Consider the following 27,674-nt stretch of genomic DNA (forward strand, 5'->3'; position numbering starts at 1 on the left):
GGATGCCAGTCCGTTTACGGAATTTATCAAACCACCCACAAGAAGCCTTGAAGTCTGGGGTTGGCGTCGATGTCCCTTCTCTGACGTCTTCAGCCTGGGCAATCAGATCACCGAAAATAGCGCTGGCCTTGTGGGAGATTGCCGTCTCAGTTATCGTATCGCCAGCAATTTCTTTGTCTTTAATCCATACAAGAAGTAGCCTCTCCATCTCATCATGCACGTGGCTCCTCTTGTTGGACAAAATAGTCACGCCCTTGGAAGGTGTAGCTGCTTTAATGGCTTCCTTCTGCTTACGGATTTCGGCCGTATTCCTTAGCGATCACACTCGACAGCATGCCAGCTTCATACCTTTTAATGATCTCCATCTTTGTCTGCAAAGAAAGCATCCTCTTCTTTCCGTGAACTTCAGCAACATTCTTGGGACCCATGGCTATAATTAAGTTAAATAAGTTCACACAACACGATAAAGTATACGTACAAGTAGAAAGCGAAATCACTAACATGAATTTACGTTAACTAACGAAATACGTACATGTGTACGAATGAATTCCGTGTGCGTACGATAACGCTGGTGCAACGAAGTAGCTGAAGGACACCTTTACGTAGAGGCATGATGGGATAGATGCTGACCAATAGGAGAGCAGGATCTTACGGTGGTGACTAGCATCAGGAACCAATGGGAGAGTGGGAGGATGGTGGCGAGTCTACAGAGTTAGAATCGCACAAGTTTTAAAATTGTTCTTGGTGGTCTGGGCGAGTATTGGACTTTACAGTACACCCTTTCATAACCTGAATTATTTTCGTATGCAGAAGCAAAAAAATCTTCGTCTTTGCTTTCGTAACTTGGATTTTTCGTAAGTAGGGACTTTCGTATGTCAAGGTTCCACTTAATCTCTATAACATTTTAACTACCTTTGTCCTGAAATTTTCATAGGGTCCTCTCAGTTTTTCCTTAATTAGATTGCATAAATATTTACGTAATGTGTGTTTTTTATTTTATATGATTTGTTTTATCTTGGAGGACAATTCATTAGATTTTGGTATGGATCTGCATCGAGGTCTTCATCCAGAATTTTTTTGTTGTTTTTGTTATGCATTAAAAAACTTCCTTCTTGAAAAAGAAATTGAAAGTTATACAGAATCTTGGTAATTTTGACCCTTTTATTATGGAGAAATTCTTAAATATATGAATCAGTCATATTTGCTTTTGTAAAGAAGTAATACTGAGTATTTAGGCAACATTCCTGATATTGGTATACTCTGTCCATGTTATAAATTTAGTTATATAGTATGGAATTATGCAATATCATTAATTTTAAACTTCAAATATGAGTTAATGCATCTTTGATGCTTTACAAGAGAGTTGTTCATACGCGAACATACCTTTGGTCTTAACAATAGGATAATTTCTAGTGCCTAGCTGGATCCGGTTATAAAACAGATGAAAGCAAGGAATCTTGTGATATCTGGCAACGCATGCATAGATCGGGTGAAGAGTGGTCAAGGACCACTCACCTACGCCACCACGTCAGTCTTTTCTTAAACCGCCTGGGTGAGAGTTGTGGTTAACCTCTCTTGGCCTTTACCCGGTTCATTGCCCATTTCGCTTGTGTTTAGTGTGTGTGTGTGTGTGTGTTTGGCTGATATTATGGCTTATTCTGTTCCTTCTCGGCCTCGTCAACGTGTGTACCCCGGAATTCCAGGTTTTCCGTGTTCTGGTTTTTTTGGCTTCGGTGGTGACCAATCCCCACATCACGTGTAGCAGGTGCCGTTTTAATTTTTGTACTAAAACTAATCCTTGCACGGAATGCTGGGCATGGCCTAAGAGCAGTGGAAGTCGTTTTATAGCGAGAGAGCATCGGAGGGTTTCGACTCTTCCTTCTTGGGAAGGTTGATTCCTGGGAAGGGGGAGGCATTTTCATCCTTCTCATTTATTCCAGAGTTGGAGGCGTCCAAGATGGCGGCGATTTGGAAGACACTTAGGCTAGGGGGTACCCCGTCCTTGGAGGGGTTGCTTGTGCACTTTATGGAGGCTCTACCCCCCCTCCTCAGGCTGGCCAGACCATCCACCCTCCTCCCGGCCTCATCTTCGTGGGTAGCCGAGGTCAGCCTTCTTGTATTGCTCCACCAGTGACTGTTGCTGCTTCTTCGAGTTGGAGGGAAGCTGTGGCGTCAGCCCTTGATGACGTCACGGGATCTGTCTTTGCGTATTCCTCCACCAGTGGTGTCTGATTCCTCTTCACACCAAGGGGAAGCCATGATGTCATCACCACTTGTGACATCACACCCATCGATGACGTCACTCCCAGTCGTCTCCTCTGCACTGCCTCTCTCAGCCGTGACGTCATCTCTGCCGCCCAGTTTGCTACATCTCCCTTCCATGTCATCAGAGCCTTCTCTTGCAGATCAGTCTGAGGTTATATGCCAGGCAGTGCTTAAGAGGTTGGACTCTGTTTTGGATGATAAGTTGGCTGCCTTGTCGGTTGGGAGGACTGGAAGGAAACGTGTTGCTTCGTCCCCGCCTCCTGCGAAGAGATCGCATAAGAAACCAATGCTGTCTTCCTCTCCCTCTTCCCCCTCTACGCCACGTCGGCGTATCAAGTGTTGAAAGGTTAAGGACTTTGCTCTTTCTTTGCCTACGAGGGAGGAACAACACAAACGTGTTCTCGAGAGTGTTAGTGTATCTTCCCTTGTGCAATCTGCAGTGGCTGCTTCGTCCTCTGCATCGGATCATCGCGAAGCGTGTTGCAACCTCCCCTGTCCGTGCACATGATGCAAGTTCTCCTTCTTCTCCAAGGCCTATTCGTCGCTGTAAGGATCTCAAGGCGCCTGTCAAGAAGTCAAAGGTGGTGAGCGCGGAGTTGGTGCAGCAGGAGTGTTTGCCTGACCCTCTCACTGGTGCTTCCATGAGTTCGACTCTGGGGGATTCTTCTTCGATCTCGAGTGTTCAGGATTCCTCTCCAACTCACATTCGTACGTCTGCCACACCCATGACCATTCACGGACATGTTAACGTCATGTGTTGGAGGAGTACGTAGTGATATTCCTAGTGTTATGGTGGGTTCGTCTCAGGAGCTGATGCGTGGACCCAGCCCAGACAGGTTAGTTGGTGTTTTGGGCTGTTTGGCTGTTGATTCTTCCATTTATTTTAATGGGGAAGGTGCCTTAGAGGAGCCTACACATCCTTCTCCTCATCGGTCTCTGTTGCCGGAGCAGGAGGAGGGAGACACGCAAGAGTTTTTAGCTTCCTTTTCGGAAGTTGTTGATCTCATTCGTGGGTTCAACAATTTGGAAAGTAGTACTCAGGCTTGGTCGTTTTACACTCCTTCTTGCTTGGAAGCCTTGGTGGGAGATACGCAGGTTTCAAATCATCTCTTCAGCTTTTAACGCCTGTTTCGGACCAGGACGGTTCGCTTCGTTCTAGGGACTCTGCCAAACTTGGCTGGACTTTTGGTCTGTGATCATTGCCAAGATAGCTTCTGACAGGTCCCCAGAAAGGTTGGTGAGTGCATCCTCACTTGCCAGTTTGTTGCAGTCAGGAGGCAAGGCATTTTCGTATATGGCTCACTGTAGTGTTAATTTATGGGCTAACCTTCTTCGGATTAGAAGAGACACGGCTTTGTCTAGGATGGAGAGATCAGTTGACATGGAGTCCTAGCTGGCATTGAGGAACAGAGATCTGTTGGAGTCCCAATATTTGTTTCCTCAGACCGAGCTTGAGGATGTGATAGACCCAGCGTTGGACTGACACCAAAGACAGACTGGTGCACCAGTCCTTGGAGACGTCCGGCTCCTCCTCCTCCCCCTGTCCAGCAGCAGTCAAGAAGATCGTCGCCTGGTAGGCCGTCGAGGAATTTGAGTTCAGCAGTGCCTTCCCGTTCGACTCGGCCTAGGTCAGAAGATCAACGTCCCTTTCGCTCTTGTTCCTTTAAGCCAAGAAGGGGCCCAAGGAGCAGAGGTAAAGGGGGCCGTCGGTAAGTTAGGCACCTCTCCCTCTCCTGTGCCACGGGTGGGGGGTTGCCTGGCAGGCCATTGGGCCAAGTGGCAGAGTTATGGGACAGAGAAGTGGGTGATAGATGTCCTTCGGTCGGGTACTTACTGCCATTCGACTTCTCTCCTCCTCTTGGACAAGTCGCAGCTCAGGAAGGCATATCCTCCAGATTCTCTGAAGTTCTTGGCTCTTCAGGAGGAAGGGCAGAAGGTGCTGAACAAGGATGTGATAGAGGAAGTGGTGCATCCATCTCCAGGGTTTTACAGTCACATCTTCTTGGTGTCCAAAGTGTCAGGAGGATGGAGACCTGTGATCGACTTACCCACCTTGAATCACTTCATCAGGAAGACACGGTTCAAGATGGACACCCCACGTTTGGTGTTGACAGCCATGAGGGAAGGCAACTTCATGCTGTTGATAGAGTTAAGGGACGCATACTTCCAAATCCTTGTTCATCCAACGTCCTGGATGTTCCTTCGCTTCTCTCTTGGGGACAAGGTCTTCGAGTTCAAAGTCCTATGCTTTAGGCTGACAACATATATCAAGTTTGGCCCATGCTCAGGGGATCTGTTTGCTGAGGCACCTCGACAATTGGTTGGTCTTGGAGTTTCCAGGGAAAAGCTGCTGCAGGACAGGGATCGTCTACTTCGGTTCTGTCTGGAACTGGGCATCGTGTTCAACCAGGAAAAGTCGAACCTTGTACCCAGTCAAAGGATTCTCTACCTGGGCATGGTCATCACATTAGTCAGCTCATCAGTGGCAGGTTCTTCTGGGAGTGTTGTCTTCCCTGGAGAAGCTGGTCCCTCATGGGCGTCTTCATCTTCAGTCTCTGCAATGGAGACTGGGAGAATTCTGGTCTCCAGCGGGGGACTCACTCTTGTTAATGGTTCCTCTGTTTCTGGAAGTGAGAGAAGACCTTCATTGGCGGTTGGACAACCAGAATCTTTCGAAGGGTGTCCCTTTGCGTTCTCTTCCACCAGACTTCCTTCTGTTCTCAGACACCTCCCTCGCAGGTTGGGGGCCTCATTTAGGCGGCCTCATCGCCTCAGGCATTTGGAGTTTGGAGTACAAGCAGCAACATATCAATGTCTTGGAGTTGAAGGCAGCCTTCCTGAGTCTGAAGGAGTTTCGGGAGAAGGTAGAAGGTCATTCTGTCGTTCTCATGTTGGACAACCCCATAGTTTTAGCCTATGTGGACAAAGAGGGAGGCCTGGTTTCTCATCAACTTCACGCCTTGACCGTTGAGGTTCACCAGTGGGTGGTCAGCAATTTGTTAGAGCTCTCAGCCAGGTATATCCCCGGCAAACTGAATGTGGTCGCAGACACTCAGTCGTCGGGATCAGATCCTAGGCACAGAGTGGTCCCTTCATCAAGTGGTAGCAGACAAGCTTTTCCAGGTTTGGGGGAGACCCATGCTGGACCTTTTTGCCACTTGCTTCAACAGGAAGCTTGAGATATTCTGTTCAGTGGTCCCAGATCCTTTAGCATCAGCAGAGGACGCATTCCAACATCCCCGGGACAACTTGGAGGTGTTATGCCTTCCCTCTGTTTTGTTTGATCCATCAAGTTCTGAACAGGCTAATGAGTTCACAGGGTCTCAGGATGACTTTGAAAGTAGCCCCTCTGTGGCCTCAGGCGGAATGGTTCCCGTAGAATCCCCGTCTCTTCACGGTTGGAGGCTATCAAGTATCTCCTCCGAGTGAGAGGCTTTTCTCAGAGAACAGCAGGGCATATGTCCAGCAGTCTCAGAAAGTCGACCTCTGCGGTTTACCAAGGCAAATGGGTGATCTACTATGATTGATGTCGTAAAGGGTTTTTCTCCACTCGCAACCTCTATTCAGCGAATAGCAGACTTTTTAGCCTTCCTCAGAGATGAGAACGTTTGTCCGTTTCTGTCATTAGAGGCTACAGGGCGGCCCAGAGTTTGGTGTTACGCCTTAGAAGTATTGACATCTCTTCCTGGGAACTTTCCTTGCTAGTTAAGGGGTTTGAGCAGTCGAGTTCTCCTACAGAGCTCAAGCCTCTTGGTTCTCAAGAGCTTCACTAAGAGTCCATATGACAGGAAATTGATGCTCATGACAGTTTTCCTTCTGGCCTTGGCATCTTTGAAGAGGGTAGGAAAACTCCACGGTCTGAGCTATGATGTGAAGCACACCAGGGGTTGAGGGTCTGTGTCCTTCGAATTTGTCCCGGAATTCATGGCCAAGACCCAAAATCTCTCTGTGCAGGATGACAGGTTCACTTTGTTTTCCATTCCATCACTGAATGCCTTTGTGGGTGGTGATGCTCAAGAGCTTTTGTTGTGCCCTGTCCAGGCCCTGCATTGCTATATTAAAAGGACTTAGCACCTTAGACCAGGGTGCCATAGACTTGTTAGCACAGGCCGTACGAAGAAAGAGGTGTCTTAAGAATACTATCTCTTTTTGGATACGGGAAGCCATTAGACAGGCATACTTGACTCTTGATGATTCCGCCACCACGTCTGTGCAGGCTAGAGCACATGACATTAGGGGTATTAGTCCCTCTCTGGATTTCAAAAAGAACTTGGCTGTACATAGAGTGCTGAGTGCTGGTACTTGGTTATGCCAGTCCATGTTCACCTCTTTCTATCTTAAGGATGTTGCCCACAGATCTGCAGACACGTTTTCCCTGGGTCCTGTGGTAGCTGCCCAACAGGTTGTGTATCTCATAGTTGCCCTTAACAGGGCACTTTTGCATCTTACCTAAGATGATTGTATGGATGAGAGAATGAGTGAGTTGGCTGGTCTCCTTTCTCTTGTACCTTTCCTTCTTCCTTCAGGCAGGTTAAGGAATAGACATGTCATTCGCTAGACTGGTCTGATACAGGTGAGTAAGGTAGTCATACTGATAGTGTGGTCGCTTAATATACAAATATCAAACCCTCTATTCAGTAGCATATGCTCCACTCCTTGGCAAGGAGTTGGGAGTAGTACAAACCTTAGTGTATTGGTTTGCTATTGGACAGTCAAAGTTTCTCTTTGGTTCCCTATACAATGGTTCTCCCATATATCATAGTACGTCACTCAGGGTCTGAGTGGTTAGATATAAATTTATCTAGCTTCTCAACAGGTTTCAGTCCCTCTCCAGAAGTCATATCTTCTGAAAGCTGGACTGGTGGCTAGGCCCCCAGCAGGTTTAGGATGTCTTGTACCTCCCTCCAAGTATGAGTCTATCCTATTGTTAAGACTGAAGGTTTGTTTGCATATGAACAAAGGACAAATTTTCTAAGACAATTTGTATTTTTCATAGCTACAAACCTGAGGTCTTAACATTATACTGCCCGCCTCTAGCCGCCCCTCTGTGTGTTAAGACATTATGAGTTGGGAAGGACTGATGCGGTGGCGTAGGTGAGTGGTCCTTGACCACGCTTCACCTGATCCACATATGCATTGCTAGCTTTCACGAGAATCCTTGCTTTCATCTGTTTTTTAACTGGATCCAGCTAGGCACTAGAAATGATCCTATTGTTAAGACCTCAGGTTTGTAGCTATGAAAAATACAAATTGTCTTAAAAAATTAGTCATTTTTTATGACAAAGTAAAAGTTTTTCAGCTTTTAAGTTTGTTCCATGGTTATCAGCCTTCTTAACTTTGTTCCTATAGATAGTAGAGATCTCTCAGTGCAAAATTTCATGCAGAAAGTTAAGGAGCTGGTAGCCGAACAGGGGTTGCTTTTTTTGTAACCTTAGAGAAGAGAGAATTGAGCTAATGGTTGAACTCAGTGAATGTGTAGTTTTTTGCAGTACTTCTTGACTAAATAAATGCACCTTATATTGAAGATTATTTACTTTTACTTTAAATATATAAAATAAAGAAATGTAACCTGAATATCTATAATTAGAATAAAGAATTTAACCTGAACCAGATAACCAGATGTGTCATGGATGCCTTGAAAAGATTTTTGGTCTTCCAAAGTATGAACTTGATCCGCTTGATCTTCAGGTCATTCCTATAAGAGTTTTATTTTGAGCTCAAGAGGAGGCTAATCTTATGTATAATAATGTGTATATATTAATGAGTACCCATGCAAATTAACAAAACAAGGGAAGCTATTATTGTTATTGTCAGTAACTTTTATCTCTTGCATAAATTTTATAAGTACTTGTTTTTGAAAGTGCAGTCACTGTTTCATCCTCAAAGGAGTTATCCTCGATGTGTGCCAGCACCCATGATGACTCGAGTATAATGGACTCAAAGAAAGATGAGAAGGCAGTTTATCTTGTCTTCAGTGAAGCTGTACCCAGTTTCTTACGTCAAAACTGCAGAAGTGACTCTTGCACATGCGAATTGAATTGGCCATCTTGTTTTATGATCGGCCTAGTTAAAAGACCAGAACCATTACTCCTCAAGTCAACACAGACTTAGGTGTCTCATTTTGAGACATTTCGATCTATTGTTATTTTTTTCAGGGATTATGAAATCTCCAAAATTTTAAAAAGTTCCTAGAAGTTGATAAACAGGCTACACTATTTTCATTTTATATAGCCTGCATATTTAAAACCTAAATAACCCAGGACTAGGTAATACCTAATGTTAAGTGTAAACTTTTTCTAAACACCCCAGCAGATTAAATTGTTAGCCTAGACCTCGTAACCTAAGACTAGTAAAAAATTAGCAACTGGTGCCAGATAAGGTAGTAGCCTAACGTCAAGGCTACATTTTGACTACTATTGTACATTTTTAGTACATTTTATACAATATCTGTTAACTTAAACCTTTATAGGTTTAGATTAGCTTTAAGACCCATCTATGTCTGTATTACTTAAAAAACTTAGCTCTTTTGTCATGGCTATGTCAAGTTTTTAATTTTAATTATAATACCACCCAAAACCACTCAACCTAGTTTGTGACTAACCTGTTTAACTAACCCGAGCCACTTTTCCATATGGCTTAGGTTAATATCTTTAGTATAATCTATGTTAAGCTAATCATAAAAGATTTTTAGAGGGTTCTCAGTTAATATAAGCTACTGCTTACATCAGGGATGTAAGCAGTAGCGGTATTTTAATTATTGGTGTTTCAAGTAACACGTAACTTTGAGTGTTGAAGTTAATAATTCTGATTAGATATTACTATTCTAAATGAGGCCTAGAGTAAGTGCTGATTTACTTATGTGGTAAAATAACATAACAAAGATTAGTATTGATAGGTTGGTTTTATATAGAGCCTTTTATCTGTAATGCAATATTTTCATACATTCAACTTCTCTGTCAGATATATACTTAGCTATAGACTCCGTCGTCCCCGACAGAAATTCAAATTTCGCGGCACACACTACAGGTAGGTCAGGTGATCCCGCCGCCTGCCACTGGGTGGCAGGAATAGGAAATATTACCGTTTTAAGCCAGATTTTTCTCTGTCGCGGTACTAGTAACATCGTTGCTAGTTCCTCCTGACTTTGAATTTCGAATTTCATTACGCCGTTGATCTTTTGGACTGCTATTTTGGTGACGTATTGGATCTTTGGTTTGGCATACGCTATTGTGGACTGTTTTTTGGATTTGCTTTGGAAGGTTTCTCATAATGTCTGACGTGTCGATTTCGTTCAGAGTGTGTGTGAATGAGAATTGTTTTGTGAGACTGCCGAAAGCTTCGGTGGATCCTCACACCACTTGTAAAAAGTGTAGAGGGAATGTATGCTCTCAATTGAATACATGTGATGAGTGCAAGAATTTGAATGAGGAGGAATGGAAGTTGCTTAATTCCTACCTAAGAAAGTTGGAGAGAGATAGGGCTAGGAAAGCCTCTTCCAAGAGTGTAAGTAGTCGGTCTCTAACGAGCCAGTTAGCGGACTATTGCCTATTGATAACCCTATTGTTTCCTCCATACAGCTTTACCTTCCCGATTATCGGACTCTTCGGCAAAGCTCAACATCTGAATTGCCAGTCTGAAAGCTTCGCTTAAAAATATGGAACAAAAAATTAAAGAACTGGAAGGTAAGTTGCAGTGAAAGTGTTCCCAGTGAAGTGGAGGGTGCGTCTGATCGGCTCTGTCTCGCTCCCAGGCCTAGACCTCTTTCAAGATCCCAAGACCAGTGGAGAAGAAATGTCGAAAGCCGCAGGGAGGTTTCAGAGAATCCCCACCGGTTCAGGCGCTCCCCTCGGCAGATCCTGTAGTTACGTCCCCCCCCCACCGGGCTGCCAAGGATAGTCGTTGGAAAGACGTCCTGAAAAACATTGTGTTTTTCTTCGTCGATTCCTTCATCTAAAAAAGGATGGAGTTCGGATAGATTGTCGAGACCTTCGAAGACGAACAGGAAGTCTCCTTCATTCGACTCAAGCCCTGAAGAATTTCCGGAAGAATATCCTCCGGAAAAGAGGAAGAAGAATGTATATTCAGAAGCTTCTTCTCCTGCATCGGAGGTTGGAAAGAGAGACGTAGCTACGAAGATGTTAGAGGATATGCAGAAACAGATATCTTCCCTAGTAGGAGTTCTTAAATCTGACCAGCCTAGAAGGAAGGATAGATTTCTCCCTATCAAAAGATCCGTCCTTTAGAACTATCTGAGAGCTCGGACGAGGCGCCTGCCAGAAGCCTGGCGCCAGCCAGACGTCAGGCTACTGTCAAGCGCAAAACGCCGTAAAGGCGACAAGATGTGTAGAGGGAACTTCCTACGAGGAAGAAAGCACATGAGATGTCCGTATCGAGGAGTAAAATTGGAAACTCCCGAAATCGGACGAACTCCTGAAAGGAAGCGCAAAGAGCCTGAAGCGCCTGAAGGGAGGCGCAAAGTAACTGAAGATCCTGGAACTCTTTTGGCGAGGCGAAAAGAGTCTGGAGCGCCTGAAATGAGGCGTAAAGCTCTTCAAGTAAAAGGATGAGGCGCAACGCGCCTGAAAAGCCTGAAGTGGCTAAAAGGAAATATTTAACTCTTGGAGAGCCTAGAGCGCCTGATATGAAACATAGAGCGCCTGGAGAGCCTAGAACGCCTCAAAGGAAAAGCAAAGAGCCTAGGGAGCCTGAGGCGCCTGAAAGAATAAGCAAAGCGCCTAAAGAGCCTGAGGCGCCTGAACAAGGCGCAAAGCGTCCGAATGGAGGCGCAAGGCGCCTGCAAAGCCTGAAGCGGCTGAAACAAGACGTAAAGCGTCTAGAGCGCCTGAAAGCAGGCGCAAGGATTTGTACAACCCAGAATACAATTTGGATGAGTTATCGGTTTTGAAGCGGACTTGGAGGCTCCTCTTTGGGAATTTTCTCAAGATCAATTTTCCCCTGACAGGGCCTCTAGGTGTCGCACAGGTGATCGTAGCCACCCTGTCAGGAAGGAATTGATCATGAAAAAAAAAAAAAAAAGAATTTGGAGAGTCTCTTGAGTCCTGCTGCCCCTCCTTCTCCTCGGTCTTTATTTTCGAGTACGAAGGCTGCGAAGTCTTCCTCTTTCTTGAAGATGCAACCGACCATTTCAATGAAGAGGGCTTTGCAGTCAGTCGGGAATTTTTTTTTTTTGGCTTAAAACCAAGGAGGAGGCGGGGAAGACTGTGTTTACCTGTCCCCCTTCCAGGCTATCAGGGAAGAGAGGGATTTGGTATAGCACAGGAGAATCTATGGGACTTTCTCTTCCCTCATCTGCTGAAGCGGACTTCTCGACCTTGGTGGATTCGGCAAGGAGACATGCACTTCCAGCAGCCAAAACAAGCTGGACAATGTCTGAAATGGACCATCTCCTCAAGGGAATATTCCATGTCTTGGAAGTTTTTAACTTCCTAGATTGGTCCCTTGGGGCTTTGGCCAACAAGACTCAAGACCCTCAGTTTTTGGAACCAGAAGTCTTGCATAGTGTTTTGGCATGCATGGACAAGGCAGTGCAGGACGGATCGGCTGAAGTGGCATCCTTGTTCGGGACAGGAGTTATTAAAGAAGAGGGCTGTCTTTGGTTCTTTTCTTACCAAAGCAGTCTCTCCAGTACAGAGGGCTTCTCTTTTATACGCCCACCTCTGTTCAAACAGCTGTTTCCTTCTCAGTTGGTAAAGGACATTTCCCATACGCTTACTGAGAAGGCAACACAGGATTTGCTGGTGCATTCTGCTAAGAAGCCTAGGCCAGCTGCTTCTGTCTCGAAGAGGGAGCCAACACCTGCCCAACAGCCCTTTTGAGGTAGAGCTTTTAGCCGAGCCCCAAGGAAGAGAGGAGGAGAGAAAAGAGGAAGATCTTCCATTAGAGTTCCAAAGAAGAACGCAAAATGAGATTCCAGTCCTCCAATCACCAGTAGGGGCCAGACTTCTGGGATTCTCGGAAGCATGGGTTTTTTTTTCTTCAAATGAAAGCAGATTCTTGGTCCCTGTAAGTGCTGAGGAAAGGATACCTCATCCCCTTCAAGAACAGACCTCCATTGACGACGACTCCGAGGGAGCTGTCAGCGAGATACAAAGACCCTGTAAAGAGAGAGATCCTTCTTGGACTGGTGCAGCAAATGTTGGAGAAGGAGGCCATTGAGGTAGTACAGGATCCTCACTCCCGAGGTTTTTACAACGCCATTTTTGGTGCCGAAAGCCTCGGGGGGGTGGAGGCCTGTACTGGACGTGAGTGCATTGAATCACTTCGTGGAGAAGACAAAGTTCTCCATGGAGACATCCAACTCGGTTCTCTCTGCTCTCCGTCCAGGAGATTGGATGGTCTCCCTCGACCTGCAAGATGCATACTTTCACGTCCCCCTGCATCATTCGTCGAAGAAATATCTTCGATTCATGGCGCAGGGAAGGATTTATCAGTTCAGAGCTTTGTGTTTCGGCCTCTCGACGGCTCCTCAGGTGTTTACAGCGTTGATGAGAAACGTAGCAAGATGGCTACATCTGAAGGGGGTGAGGATATCTCTTTACCTAGACGATTGGCTTATAAGAGCGCAGACAAGACAAAAGTGCTTGGAGGACTTGGAGATAGCTCTTCAATTGATCAGATCTCTCGGATTGCTCGTAAACCTCGAGAAGTCTCACACAATCCCCAGTCAAATATCGTCTATCTGGGGATTCGGATGGATTCTCGGGGTTTTCGAGCGTATCCATCCCAGGAAAGAATCTCGAAAGGGTTGGAGAAATCCCGATCTTCCTAGAGAAAGAACGAAGCTCAGCGAGGGAATGGCTCAGTCTTCTGGGCACTCTTTCCTCGCTGGAGCAGTTCATCTCTCTAGGGAGATTGAATTTGAGACCCTTGCAGTTCCATCTCGAAGGAGTTGGAACAGAAGAAAAGGAGATCTTTTGGTTATACCTTTCCTATAGGAGAGAGTATCAAAAACCACTTACGATGGTGGTTAGGACCACTGAGAAGAAAGGAAGGAGTGTCCTTGGCCCTTCAGAACCCTCACCTAGTGTTATTCTCAGACTTCGGACACGGGCGTGGGGAGCAACACTAGGGACGAACGGAAAAAAAAGGAAGTGTCAGGCAGTTGGACAGAAGAACAGAAGGCCTGGCACATAAATGCAAAGGAACTCTTAGCAGTGCACTTAGCACTGCAGTGTTTCGAGAACGAAGTCGAGGCGTGGTGGTCCAAGTCAACTCGGACAACACCACGGCTCTGGCTTATATAAGAAAACAAGGGGGGGGACACACTCTTTCTCCCTTTACCAACTAGCAAGGGATCTGTTGATATGGACAGAAGAAAGAGGGATTCGACTCCTGACGAGGTTCGTTCAAGGAGGGAAGAATATAAGAGCAGACAGAACTGAGCAGGAAAAACCAGGTCCTTCCAACAGAGTGGACCCTTCATTCACAAGTCTGCCAGCAACTATGGTCTACTTTGGGGGAAGCGCAAGTGGACCTGTTTTTGCAAACATTCCTATCCAGGAGGATGGAGAACTTTTGCTCGCTGGGGGACGATCCCAGAGCCCGTATCCATAGATGCCATGCTCATGGATTGGGAGGGCATAGACGCGTATGTGTTTCCCCCATTCAAGATGCTGGGGGAAGTAATGAGAAAGTTCGTGTCCTCGGAGGGAATGAGGATGACATTGATCGCTCCTTATTGGCCTGCAAGAGAATGGGTTCACAGAGGTACAGGAATGGATAGTGGACTTCCCCAGATCTCTTCCCAAAAGGACAGATCTGCTCAGACCAACCCCACTTCGAGAGGTATCACAAAAATATCCACGCTCTCGCTCTGACTGCCTTTCGACTATCGAAAGATTGGTCAGAGCGAGAGGCTTTTCTCTCGCGAAGCGGCAAAAGCAATTGCTGGAGCAAGAAGGTCCTCAACCATGCGGATATACCAATCAAAGTGGGAAGTTTTCCGTAGATGGTGTAAGGCGAAGAAGCTGTCCTCCTCCGATACCTCTGTGACCGAAATTGCTGATTTTCTTTTGTTTTTACGAGAAGAATCTCATCTGGCAGTGTCCAACCCATTAAAGGTTATAAGAGCATGTTATCAGCTGTGTTTCAGGAATAGGGGCCTGAACATAGAGAATAACAAAGATCTGCATGATTTGATTAGATCATTTGAAACTAGAAAATTAAGAACTTCTCTCGCCCCTAGTTGGAATCTGGATGTGGTTCTCAAATACCTTATGTCGGAGAGATTTGAACCTCCCGATAAAGCTACTTTCCGGGACTTGACTAGAAAATGCATTTTCTTAATAGCTCTCGCCACGGCGAAAAGAGTGAGGTGAGCTGCAAGCGCTTGACTCTAGAGTGGGTTTTAAGAAGATTCGGCTGTATTGTCCTTTAAACCTTTATTTCTAGCAAAAAATGAAAACCCCTCGAAGACCTTGGCCTAGGACTTTTGAAGTAAAAGGCCTTTTTCAATTAGTTGGGAATGAAATGGAAAGAACTTTGTCCAGTGAGAACTTTGAAATTTTACCTGCAGAAGAAGAAGCAGTTGCAGGGTTGCAATCAGAGTTTATGGTGTGCAGTTAAAGACCATAGAAGAGCTATGTCAAAGAATGCCTTAGCATTTTTTGTTAGGAACATCATAACGGAAGCCCACATGAGCTGTGATAGTGAGGCATATAAGACCTTAAGGGTAAAAGCACACGAAGTATGTGCAGTCGCTACATCATTGTCGTTCAACAAGAACATGTCAATGAAGAACATCTTAGCGGCCACGTATTGGAGATGTAAACTCAGTGTTCGCCTCACATTACTTGAAAGATGTGAGAGTACATATGAGAAATGCTTCTCTCTAGGACCTTATGTATCAGCGGATACAGTGCTGGGGAAAGGAGAGAAGACTGATCCTTAATATTAATTTTTGTCCTTATATTTTATATATTGTGATTTTAAAATTATTGGTGTTGAGTTTTTAGGTTGTTTGAAAGGTGTTTGGGGATAACGCCTTTCAAATCATATTTACTAATCCACGGTTTAGGATCGGGTGATCGGGATCAGTATTTTACTCCTTTATATGCCGAGAGGCATAGGTATATTGTCATGTAAGTGAATAAGACTCCAGTGACAATTGCCATTAGGTTCTGTTGAGTAAGTGGATAAGACCCCATTGACAGTCCTTTTCAAGAGTTCTCAGCCATGGGGCACACCCTCGCTGAAGCTTTTGAGGCGAAGCAGACTTCTTTCAGCACAAGCTAAGAAATCTTCCGCCTAAACAGGTTAGGAACTAGGGTATTATTAATTAACTTGTATACCTACAACATATGTTGTTTACCTATTAGGTCAGTAATTAGCTGTCTCTTGCCCTCCGCCAAAGGTGCCAATCAGCTAAGTATATATCTGACAGGGAAGTTGAATGTATGAAAATGATTTGTTATTGTACAATAAAGTTTCATACATACTTACCTGGCAGATATATACGATCGTATGGCCCACCCAACCCCCTCCCCTCAGGAGACAGGTGGAAGAGAAAAATCTGGCTTAAAACGGTAATAGTTCCTATTCCTGCCACCAGCGGCAGGCGGCGGGATCACCTGACCTACCTGTAGTGTGTGCCGCGAAATTTGAATTTCTGTCGGGGACGACGGAGTCTATAGCTAAGTATATATCGCCAGGTAAGTATGTATGAAACTTTATTGACCAATAACAATATCATACTAAAGTATTCTAAGCTTGGCAAAATGACTCGGTTTCCTATGACTTGATATGTAAGACCACAAGCCAGTATACTCAAGGTTCAAAAATTACTGGGTTCAATAAATAGTAACTTGGTTTATGACTGTAGCCTAACTAATCAATAAGGCTTTATATTAGAATCTTGTCTAGAATAAGTAATAGTCTAACTAGATTAAGTAGGAATCCTTTTTTAAAGCAAATATCCTTCGATTAGCCTAGAATCAATATGGATAAGTATCAGACAAGAGGGTAGACTAGGATATATAATAAAACAATGAGATATTATATATATTTCAGGGTTTTGTTTATCCCTGATGTAAGCAGAAGCTTATATTAACCGAGAACCCTCTAAAAATCTTTTATGATTAGCTCAACATAGATTATACTAGAGATATTAACCTAAGCCATATGGAAAAGTGGCTCGGGTTAGTTAAACAGGTTAGTCACAAACTAGGTTGAATGGTTTTGGGCGGTATTATAATTAAAATTAAAAACTTGACATAGCCATAACAAAAGAGCTAAGTTTAAGTAATACAGACATAGATGGGTCTTAAAGCTAATCTAAACCTATAAAGGTTTAAGTTAACAGATATTGTATAAAATGTACTAAAAATGTACACTAGTAGTCAAATTGACCTGTAATATGAGATATACTGTTAGTAAATATTTTCAGGTGTCCATGATTAAAAGTAATCTATGCTAATTAAATTTTCTAATAACTAGGTTTTTTCACGACAAGGCCATCCATAGTAGGTTGCTTGGCATGTTCTTTGCCAGTGGACACAGCCCATACCACCTGCAATAAACATAGTCGCTGTAATAATCTGGACAAATTTGTTTGGTTGCCAGATACGTGCAAAATTTGTAGCATGGTCTTGGCAGCAAAGCTTTAAGGATAAAACTGCCCGTTTTAGGCTGTCTTGATGGGCCCTAGGGTTCAGCAAGGGTGAGGAAGGGGAAAATTACATCTATTGGGCAGAACTCCGGCAGCATATACTTAAACCCCTTCTCTGAAGATCCATATTCGTGCCAAAACCCAGTAACTTCAGTCCCCACTACCCACTACTCCCCAGGTTCATCTTGCGGAAGAAATGGAGGAATCCTCACTTCGAGGGGAATTGCTTGAGGATTATGAGGTAGATATTGATAGAGAAAGAACCTTGCTGAACCCAGAAAGATCAGGGACCCAATTTTCAACTAGCCATAGGGGAAACATTATAGAAGTACGTCAGTCCCCCTTGCAGATTTCAGAAGCTGATCAGGATCTTTCCCTCAAAAGGGATACAAGAATCCACCTGAACTCAGTGGAAATGACAACAGCTTCAGAGGGTTATAGTAATTCACCCAGGACATCTGCCCCCTGAGCAACAGGCAGCTGCAGCTCCGTTGTAGAGAGTCAGGTTATGCAAGCTCCCCCAAAAGGGAGAGAGTTTGCGGTTTTTTATTGGTTTCGTAAGGAAATAATGAGTAATATAAAAAATTCCCTTGCCAATGAATGGCAACAGATAATGGGCATGCTGCATGATTCTGAACAAAAAATTAAAGAAATCAAGTCAGAAATGTATACACCAAAATGTAAATGCCTTGCATCTTGCAACAGAATAAGGAGAGTGGAAACCAAATCTGCCCAAACAAGAGCTAAGGGTACAATCCCAACTGGAATCAACAAAGTGGCTAGTTTGGATTATGAGTCTTACGATCAAAACGTAACAGACTCCAAAATCCTACTTGATTCTGATCATTCTTGGCGATATTCCTCGATGTGCATTTTTTCTCCTAAGTATCTCATCAGTGAGAGAAAGACCACGATAGAAGTTGTACATGTGGAGTTTAGAGAGAGTAGCATTTCCTTATACAGAATGATGCCTGATACACCTTCACCAGACAGGGAGAAACCTCAGAAGGATGTGATTCTCTTACCTAGGAATATAGCATTGAAAGCTGTAGACAACACTTTAATAGGTGAATGGGAAATGGATCTACACTTATATTATCATGAATAAAACTCAGGTTACTTATCATGTACCACCAACCTTCTGCCCCTTCACATATTAAAATTATAAACCATGTGAAGGCACACTTTCAAAATTATGTAATAACTAGAAAGCAGGAACCATTGGCAGAACTAAAACCATTTGCTTTGGTTATCCCAGTTTCAAAAAACTCCACCAAAGAATGGGCAACGTTTCAACTTCCATTTAATAGGAAAAAACTCCTTCAGATATTGCAACTTGGTAATTTAGTACCCCGATGATAAGGATATCAGAAGATACTTCAGCATCAGTGTTTTGTACTAGGACCCATTTCCTTAGTGTCTTGACCACTTCCTCCTTGCTAGAAATTGCCACAAAGAGGCTTGCAGAAGAATCCAGGATAATTTTTGCTGCTGTGGCTAAAAACTTTGAGAATAGTATGGGAAGCACTGTTATGACTTTTTAGATTGGCGCATAATAACACGAAAATGGAGGTATTTGAGAGCTCCAACAAGTCATTTCCCAATGTGTGACTGCTTTATTACAGTCTAATGCCTTCTGTTGGGACCTGTTTTGAGGATTCTATTGTAACTCAAGGCACATCAACAAAATGGTACTGAGTATGCTCTCCTGGGAAAAGATTTCAGGAAACTTAAAGCCAGAAGTTTCCCCTTATCCAACCCAGAAAAGGATCTCTTTGATCAAAAATCATATAGGCCTCCAGTCACCTCCTATAGTTCTCCTCATAAGCAGGTAGGTGGTCAGAGGGGGGACAACTTCCTCAAAAGAGACAGTAATCTACTCAGTAGAAGATACATCCTTTTCACAAGATCCAAAAACCGTCTTAAAAAGGAAAAGGAAAAGCAACACCTGAATGCCCATCAAGGGTCAAAGGTAGAGGGAGAGGGAGATACCAATAGAAACTGTTTGGTTGGGGCAGCTTCAAGAGATATCACAAGGAATGGGAGTCTTCTCCTTGGGGATGCAGCATTATCCTCAATGGGCTGGGGTGGAAATGGTCTCATCCCCCCATCTTTGAAAGGGTTCTTTCAAAAACCAAACCCCTCTCTGGAAGATTATGTGCAAAAGCCCTGTTAAAAGGAGCCCTAGAGAAACATTCGTATATTCGTCACCAAGCACGTCTCTTCAGTTTTCCCATAAAGGATTCCTCTGAACAAAGAGTGATCCTCGACCTATCGACATTGAACAAACACATTGTTTGCCAAAAGTTTCGAATGACTACTGTTGCCCAAGTATGTTCAGTCATTCCAAAAGGGACCTGGACAGTTTCTATAGATCCGAAAGATTCATATTGGCACGTCCCTATTGCTGTTCCCTTCCGTCCCTTCCCAGGGTTCCAGATAGGGAAAGATACGTACAGATCAAAGTCATGCCTTTTGGGCTAAACAGTGCCCCAAGAATCTACAAAATTGGTGACGGTAGTTGTCTGAGAACTCAGGAAAGAAGGAATACATCTAATAGCTTATTTAGACTACTGGTTAATTTTGGGGGAGGCCACGAGAGGAAAGTGCTTGAAAAAGAGGAGTGGTCAAGAGACTTCAGTCGAAAGGTTTTAAGATAAATTGGAAAAACTCCCACATCACACCCTGCAGACAGTTTTAATGCCTGGGAATGTGTTGGGATACTGTTCACAGCCTTTTGTATCTCCCCCTCAAAACAGAACAGAATAAGGAAAACCTCAAAAGGTTCCTGATACAGCCCATTGTTTCCAGATGGCAGTTAGAACGTATGGTGGGTTTGCTGCAGTTTGCATCAGTAACAGAACAATACTCAGATTGCAACTGAAAAACGTGAACAAATTTTGGCTGTACACGCAAGAAAAAAGATGCGAGAGAATTCTCACAAAATGAATCAGAAAGTTGGGGAGATACTTCGGACATGGACCGGGAAGGAATTTTTGGCCAAACAGGTCATCCTACTCCATCTGCAAAAACGACAACACACACAGTCGATCTGTAAAAGTGACAACACACACAGATGCCTCGTTGACAGGTTGGAGAGGACATTGGGAGGATCATCAGGTGGCGGGGAGGTGGTCAGCTACTTAAAAGAATTGTCATATCAATTTCTTAAAGATAATGGCTGTCTTTTTGTCACTCAAGAAACTCAAACCCCCAGAAGAGAGACACATTCTGTTGGTCCTAGACAACACAACTGTAGTGTCCTGCATCAGAAATTGGGATCACGTTCACCTCCTTTCAATATACTATTAATGTTAGCCTTCCGGCCATGGCACAGGGAAAGAAGTGGCACTTGTCTGCAATTCACTTTTGTGTCTCTCAATGTAATAGCAGACTGTCAAGGAAGATGACAGCCTCAACAGAGTGGACATTGGACAACCACTCTCTTCTAACAATAAGTAACTTACTTCCACAACCAGAAGTGGACCTGTTTGCCACATATGAGAATCACAAACTCCCAGTACATGCGTCCCCGAATTTGGACAGTCAAGCAACAGTAAGAGATGCCTTCCTACAAGACTGGAACAACTGGAAGATGACTTACATTTTTCCTCCATTGTCCCAGATTTCGAAGGTTTTGAACAAACTCCTAACCTTCAAAGGAACAGCTTACCTAGTAGCCCATAATTGGCCAAACATGCATTGGTTCCTATTTCTTCATCAACGGGTGAAGAGATAAATTCCACTACTGTCCGTTGTACTATCCCAGAAAGTAGGAGGGAAAGTCGTGTACGCATCCTCCTTTCTAAGCCGAGACTTTCACATGTGGTTTTTTTTTTAAATATAATCTACCGTGAAAATTACTCCCCCAATATTGCTAGGGACCTAGTGCAAAAACTACTGACATCATCTATCTGGCAATACCAGCCTGTATGGAAAATATGGTTAGATTATAACCATACTGAGAGCCAAATCGAGATTTCTTTAGAAACACTTCTCAATTTTCTTCTATACCTCTCTAAAGACAAGCATCTTGCAGTTACAACAATTATGGTATACAAGGCAACATTAATGGAACCGTTGCTTTATGGATTCAGGATTGATTCCAGCACTGAAATTGTCATTTTCCTTCTGCGGTCTTTTTCGCTAAAAAGACCTGCTCCCAAAAGACTTAAATTACTTGCTCCCTAAACAAGGTACTTAAAATTTGATGTACCCCTCAATTCAACAGACTTAACACAACCACAACTCACATGCTTCAACAAGTGATCTTCCTGGTATCATTAGTGAATTGGGCTCTCTTAGATGGGGACTATATCACACAAACTGCTAATAATCAATTGCTATTGTCCCTTGGTCCATCATTCCTGGCCGAGAATGAGAATCCCTTAAGAAGGAAATCTATTTTTATAAGAAAGCTCAATTTAGCAGACAACATTATGCCCAGTTCAAGCACTTAAAGGTTACCTAGAGATCACAGCAAACATCCCAGGGGGTCAGATTTTTCTACATCCTAGCACAAAAACCACTCTCTCTTCAAGGACGAAGAATGATTTTAGTGTCCCTCATTAAAAAGGCTTACCCACATTTCTTTCCTAGATCACATGATATTAGGAAAGTAAGTACATTGTTGGCCTTATTCAGAAATGTATATTTCAAGAGTTCTCCGAATGTACTGGTTGATCATCAGAGTGAGTGTTATGGTACACTTAAAACATCGCATCTTGCTTAGTTTCCTGTTCTTTTTACCAAAACTAGTGGCTTGACCTTGGACCGGAGATGGTTAGTTTTAATTTTGAGATGGGATGGAAATTTTGGGAGCTTAAGTTTTTGTCATCTGTCAGTATCTTTGTTGCTCCATTGAGGATGAAACAGCAACTACGCTATCAAAAAACAGATTTTGACCTAGGAAAAACTTATTTTTGGTAGTGCTGTGGAGTCCTCAAAATAGTCCCATTTCCCTGATGAAAAGCCATGGGATTTGGGTAAAGGTTTATCCTGCATTGACCAACAGAGTAATGGTTCTTGGTCTTTTAACCGGTCCGATCATAAAACAAGATGGTCAATGCGCACACGCAAAGTCGCTTCTGCAGTTTTGACGTAGGAAACTGGGTACAGCTTTGCTGAAGACAAGATAAAATGCTTTCTTGTCTTTTAAGTCCATTATACTCTATCACGCGCCATAGTGTTTATCATTATGGAATAATACCTACTACAAGACCAGGGTAAAAGATATTCCTTTAATATTAGTCTAGTCACCATAGGGCGCTGGTACACACCATGGAGGGTAACTCCTTTGAGGACTCAACAGCAACTACGAAAAAAAGGTTTTTCCTACTTTAAAACCTATTTTTGCTTTAAACTAATTTTCACAATTGTGAAAAAGCTGAAGAGGTATTGAAGGTTATAGTTTTTTCTTATTAAATAGTGAGTCTTTAGCATTGGTTGTATTCACAGAACAAAATTTTACATGAAATATTTTGAAGCCTTGCCTCATAGACTAGGGATGGAGTATTTGGGGATTAAAGAATTTTAGTGTTTTCTAGTTATTCATGTCAAAGGATAAAAGCAATTTCAGGAGACCGGATGACTTGAGATTGTGGATTGAGTCCAGGAAGAATGAGGGTGGTAAGAAAGGAACCTCCCAGGGCCATGGCCGCCCTGTTGGAAAAGGTGCTGCAGCAAGGTCAGGGGATCGCTCAAAATTGAAGAGACCTCGTCTAGGAGACCCAAAGAGGCGCCTGGGAGGCAACAAAGCCAGGAGGACAGGTGGACCATTAAGGAGAAATAAAATCTTGAAGAGTAAGTGTTTTATTTATTTATTTTTTTTTTTTTTTTTTTTTTCAGAACATTGCCTATATATGGGTATACAGTATTTGCCTCCACATGAAATGCTGTCCTACTTAGTATTGATAAAGGATTAGACCATTAAGAAGGAAAAGACATAAAGCTGTGAATTTTGGAAGTATGTTGTTGAAGTCTTTTGAAGGACAGATGCCACATTTAAACAAATGGTTACGTCATGAGATTTTAGCTCTATTGAATTTACCCCCGAGTTATTGATAAACCAGTGATGCGAATAAAGTTCGATCGGTTAAATTTTTAGAATATAGACGACTGGCAGCAAAGAGAGGGATGCGAAGCGGTGCTGGCAGTGGTGCTGGTAGCCGCAACAGCAATCGCTCCAATCGTGAGGGTGGAGGGAACCGCCGAGGTGAAGGAGGCGAAGGAGATAATACAGAGGATGCAGAAAACAACAAGCCAGGCAGTACAGCCTCAATCCACAGAGTAATCAAGAAACCAAGTAGAGTGAGTCTCGAGAATGACTTGGAGATCCGGCCGAGAGTAATGGGAAAGCGTACAAAGAAGCTTTTGAAAGACCCCAAGGAAGAGGAAGATGGGAGTAGGGTAAGAGAAATGAACGTCATATTCCAGATGAGCACTGATCTCATCAGGTTTAGTATACGATGTGGAAACTGACACTTGCTAAATCCATAGCTATTGTTTTGCTTGTTTTGGATCATTTTTTTCTGCCAAGTTGTCAGGATGGTTTTTTTTTTTTCTATTTGCTTTGCATGCTAACCTTTTGGGATTCCTTGGGTTGTGGTAGCTTCCAAAACTTTGTCACTGTAAATTTATTTTTCATGATGAAATTATGTTTGGGTTTGGCTCATTTTGAGGCTAAATAATTGTATATAAGTAATTTATCAAGTAATACATAGCTCTTAAGTTTCTAATACTACGGCAGCTAAAAATTGTTAAAATTTTGGAAATCATGGTTGTGTTGGGAACACAAGCTAAAAAACAAAACTTTTACTGAAGAGGAATTGGAATTTGCATTATCAAACTGTAGCTCAACAGCCCCTGGAAAAGATAATGTAAATTTTGATATGATAAGAAATGTAGCCCCTTAGCCAAGGCCTATCTATTGGATTTCTTTAATCATCTTTGGACCAAACATCTATTTCCAAAGGCATAGAAACATGCAATAGTAATACCAATAGCTAAGGCGGGAAAAGATCCTAGTAATCCAGATAATTACGGACCAATTTCACTAACCAGTTGTGTTTGTAAATTACTGGAAAAAATGGTTAATTATAGATTGAATTGGTGTTTTTGTCATAATAATGTTTTATCGAATTCTCAATTTGGCTGACAATCGGAGCGATCCACTTGGACTCTCTTTCACACCTAGAAAATCATGTACGTAGAGGTTTTGAACGAAAACAGATCACAATAGCCCTATTTTTTGACATTCAGAAGGCATATGATACAACATGGAGGTACTCGATACTAAAATCCTTGCATCATAATGGTTTCCGAGGACATCTTCCTATTTTTATCAGAAATTTTATAGATGGAAGAACATTTCAAACTCTTATTGATAAGATTTACTCTGAATCTTTTAAGCTTGACTGTGGTGTACCCCAAGGCAGTGTTTTAAGTGGAACACTTTTTGCGTTGGCAATTAATGATATAATTGATCAAATGCCACAGGGAGTGCAAAGTAGTCTTTATGTGGACGACTTTGCAATTTACTACTCATCCAACAATCTTCGTCATTTGCAAAGAATTCTAAATAATGCCACTCGAAAAATAAAAGCTTGGACTGCGTCAGTTGGTTTCAGACTTTCGGCAGAAAAAACTCAAGCAGTAATGTTTTATAGGAATAGTAGATGGAAACAGAATCAAGATATAAGTCTTACTTTGGGCAATGTACAAATCCATTTCCAGGATAAGGTAAAATTTTTGGGACTGGTTTTTGATACTCATTTGAATTGGAAAGCACATGTTTCTTACATCAAATCTAAATGTAATAGTGCTCTTAACTTAATGATGAAATTATCTCACACAATGTGGGTTGCAAGGAGATCAACTTTACTGATGATATATAAGGCATTAGTCTTATCAAGAATAGATTATGGAAGCCCAATATATGGATCAGGATCTGAAGCAACTTTGAAGTCTTTAGATCCAATACATACTCGAGGCCTGAGAATTTGTAGTGGAGCGTTTAGATCATCCCCAAATCTCTCGGTTTTATGTGAAATTGGAGAACCCCCTTTGTCGTTGCATCAGGATTTTGTAACAATGCGGAGCGCATTGAATATTCTGTCTGCAAGTTCTCCTACATTTTTTTCAGATTGATATTTTTATAAATAATCATGAGCCACCATTCCTGATTAGAGCAAATAGGCTGTTGCAGTCAACAAATATCAAAATGAACATCATTCAACCATCTCTCTTTTTTTCCCCCACCTTGGATCATGAAAAAAACAAGAATATGCTCTCATCTTTTTCATTTATCAAAGAAATTTAGCTATACCTCGAGTCACCATCAACAAATTGCCATAGAGCATATTCAAAGGAAAGGTCCTCACTATGCCATATGCACTGATGGCTCTAAATCTTCAGTGGGTGTAGGAAGCGCTGCAGTGTCTTTGAAGAAAATGAGCCATTTATCATTGCCAAACGAGTCGTCCGTATTCACCTCCGAGCTATATGCCATTTTACTAGCCATCAATATTGTTAAAGCACATGAAGAAAGACTAAATTTAAAATTTATCATCTACTCGGATTCACTAAGTGCCCATAGAAGCCCTCAATAGCTATTCACATAAGAACCTGTTGGTATTAATGATTAAAGAACTTTTAAACAAATTTTATCTTGAAGGGGTAGATATCAAATATGTTGGGTCCCGGCTCATGTAGGAGTTGCTGGAAATGAAAGTGGATACTGCTGCTAAAACAGCCGTCAACCTGCCTCAACGGGATATTAATCTCCCCGTTAGAGATGACATAATTTTATTAAAAATATTTACAATGGAAAAGTGGCAAAGATTGTTGAGCAACGTATCTCAGAATAATAAATTAAGACAAAGTCAACTGTTTCTCCATGGGAGTCCTCTAATCAATACAACAAAAAAACTGAGGTAATATTGACTCGATTAAGAATTGACCATACGAGATTGACCAATGGATTTTTAATGTGTACACCTCACGGCACTGTTCCCATGTGCAGTGAGTGTGATACTTTTTTTATCTATTAAGCATATATTTTCGGTTTGTCGTGTTTTTAAGCGAGAGAGAGAGATATATTTTGGTCGGAAAACGTTTTCTGACATTTTAACTGAATCAAGTAGTTTTTCTGTTTTTAGAATTTTAACTTTTTTAAGGAATACACGTTTAATTGATAGAATTTAAGTTTTTACCTAAGATTTTTATTTTATTACTCATTCTTTTTAAATTACGTAGATGTATGTATGTACTATATATGTATATCATTTTTTTTTTTTATTAAATTTGATAAATTTTGTAATTCTTTATATCCCGATTTTTTTCGGGCCATCCCTGTGAGAGTCAAGTTTGACTCATTGGGCTGGTAAAACTCCTTTCTTTAATAACAATAATACCAAACAAAACTCAAAGCACATGTACTTACCAGCTACTTGACACACACAGGTCGAGGAGCTGCACTGTCTGCTGGATATGGCCGTCATAATACAACCAAATAAGGACAACCACCACACAATACAACAAAAGATCACTGCACAAACAATCACTAACAACACACAAAAAACAACACAAGTCAATACACCACCTACAACACCAAGGAACCAGAACAACTCGCTAACAACAACAATCAACAAATCACAACTCCAACAACTCATCTATAACACAACAGAACTCACAAGCACAACAAATTCAACAGCAGGCACAACAACCCTCAAACATACAGCAACAATAATTCAATCAGCAATTCAAACAACAACTTCAAAAACACACTAAACAACTGACCATCAATAATATTCCAGATCGCTGCCAAAAACCGACTCTCCACCGCAGGCTCTGATCACAGACTGACTCAAATTACAGACCAGACTTGTGACTGACCCAACAAACACAACAACCCCTCACCGAACGAGCAGTTCTCTTGTTAACTATCCATTCACATGAACACAAACAACCTAATGAGCCGACAAGTTCCTCATTGAACAAGTGGTTTTTGCACTCGACTACCAATTCGGTGGTCCGTAGTTCGATTCTCGTCTTGGCCAATGCAGAATCAGAGGAATTTATTTCTGGTGATGGAAATTCATTTCTTGTTGTAATTGGTTCGGATCCCACAATAAAGTGTAGGTCCTGTTGCTAGGTGACCAATTGGTTCCTAGCCATGTGAAAATATCTAATCCTTCAGGCCAGCCTTAGGAGAGCTGTTAATCAGCTCAGTGGTCTGGTTAAACTAAGATATATTTAATGAGCCAACAACCAAAACAGCCTCTCTCTCTCTCTCTCTCTCTCTCTCTCTCTCTCTCTCTCTCTCTCTCTCTCTCTCTCTCTCTCTCTCTCTCTCTCTCTCTCTCTCTCTCTCTTTACAAGCGACCCTTGAGAACGTTGTCAAATACAACTGCCATAACTCCTCCATAGCAGTAGTACACTTATGTTTTGAATGTAGGTAACTCGCCCTGCCCACTTTTGGGGAGGAAGATGTACAACATAGCTAACAGGATCAATTTGTTTCTGCTGGTCATGGCATTGCCCCGCCCACTTTTGGGGAAGAAGATGTACAACATAGCTAACAGAATCAATTTGTTTCTGCTGGTCATGGCATTACATGGTGGTTGAGCAGCTCTTGAAGTGTTTTGGTCTCCGGATGGTTGTGGTTTTTCACCGGTTGGTGATGCATTCCATTACCTTGGTAGCGCTAATTATATTAGCTTAGATTTTACTTTTATCACTGATTTGGACTCCTGAATTTGACTTTTGATTGAATTATTTAAAA

General features: G+C 42.5%; 1 protein-coding gene across 1 annotated transcript in view; it reads left to right on the forward strand.

Moving 5' to 3' along the window:
* LOC135200150 (hornerin-like) overlaps positions 1-27,674 on the forward strand; it is a 196,679-nt gene that overhangs the window by 55,982 nt on the left and 113,023 nt on the right. The window contains 2 exon segments of the mRNA XM_064228499.1: positions 22,461-22,693; positions 22,998-23,299. Of these exon segments, the coding sequence (XP_064084569.1) occupies positions 22,461-22,693; positions 22,998-23,299 (535 nt within the window).

Source organism: Macrobrachium nipponense, chromosome 26 (assembly GCF_015104395.2).
Source record: "Macrobrachium nipponense isolate FS-2020 chromosome 26, ASM1510439v2, whole genome shotgun sequence".
NCBI lineage: Eukaryota > Metazoa > Arthropoda > Malacostraca > Decapoda > Palaemonidae > Macrobrachium > Macrobrachium nipponense.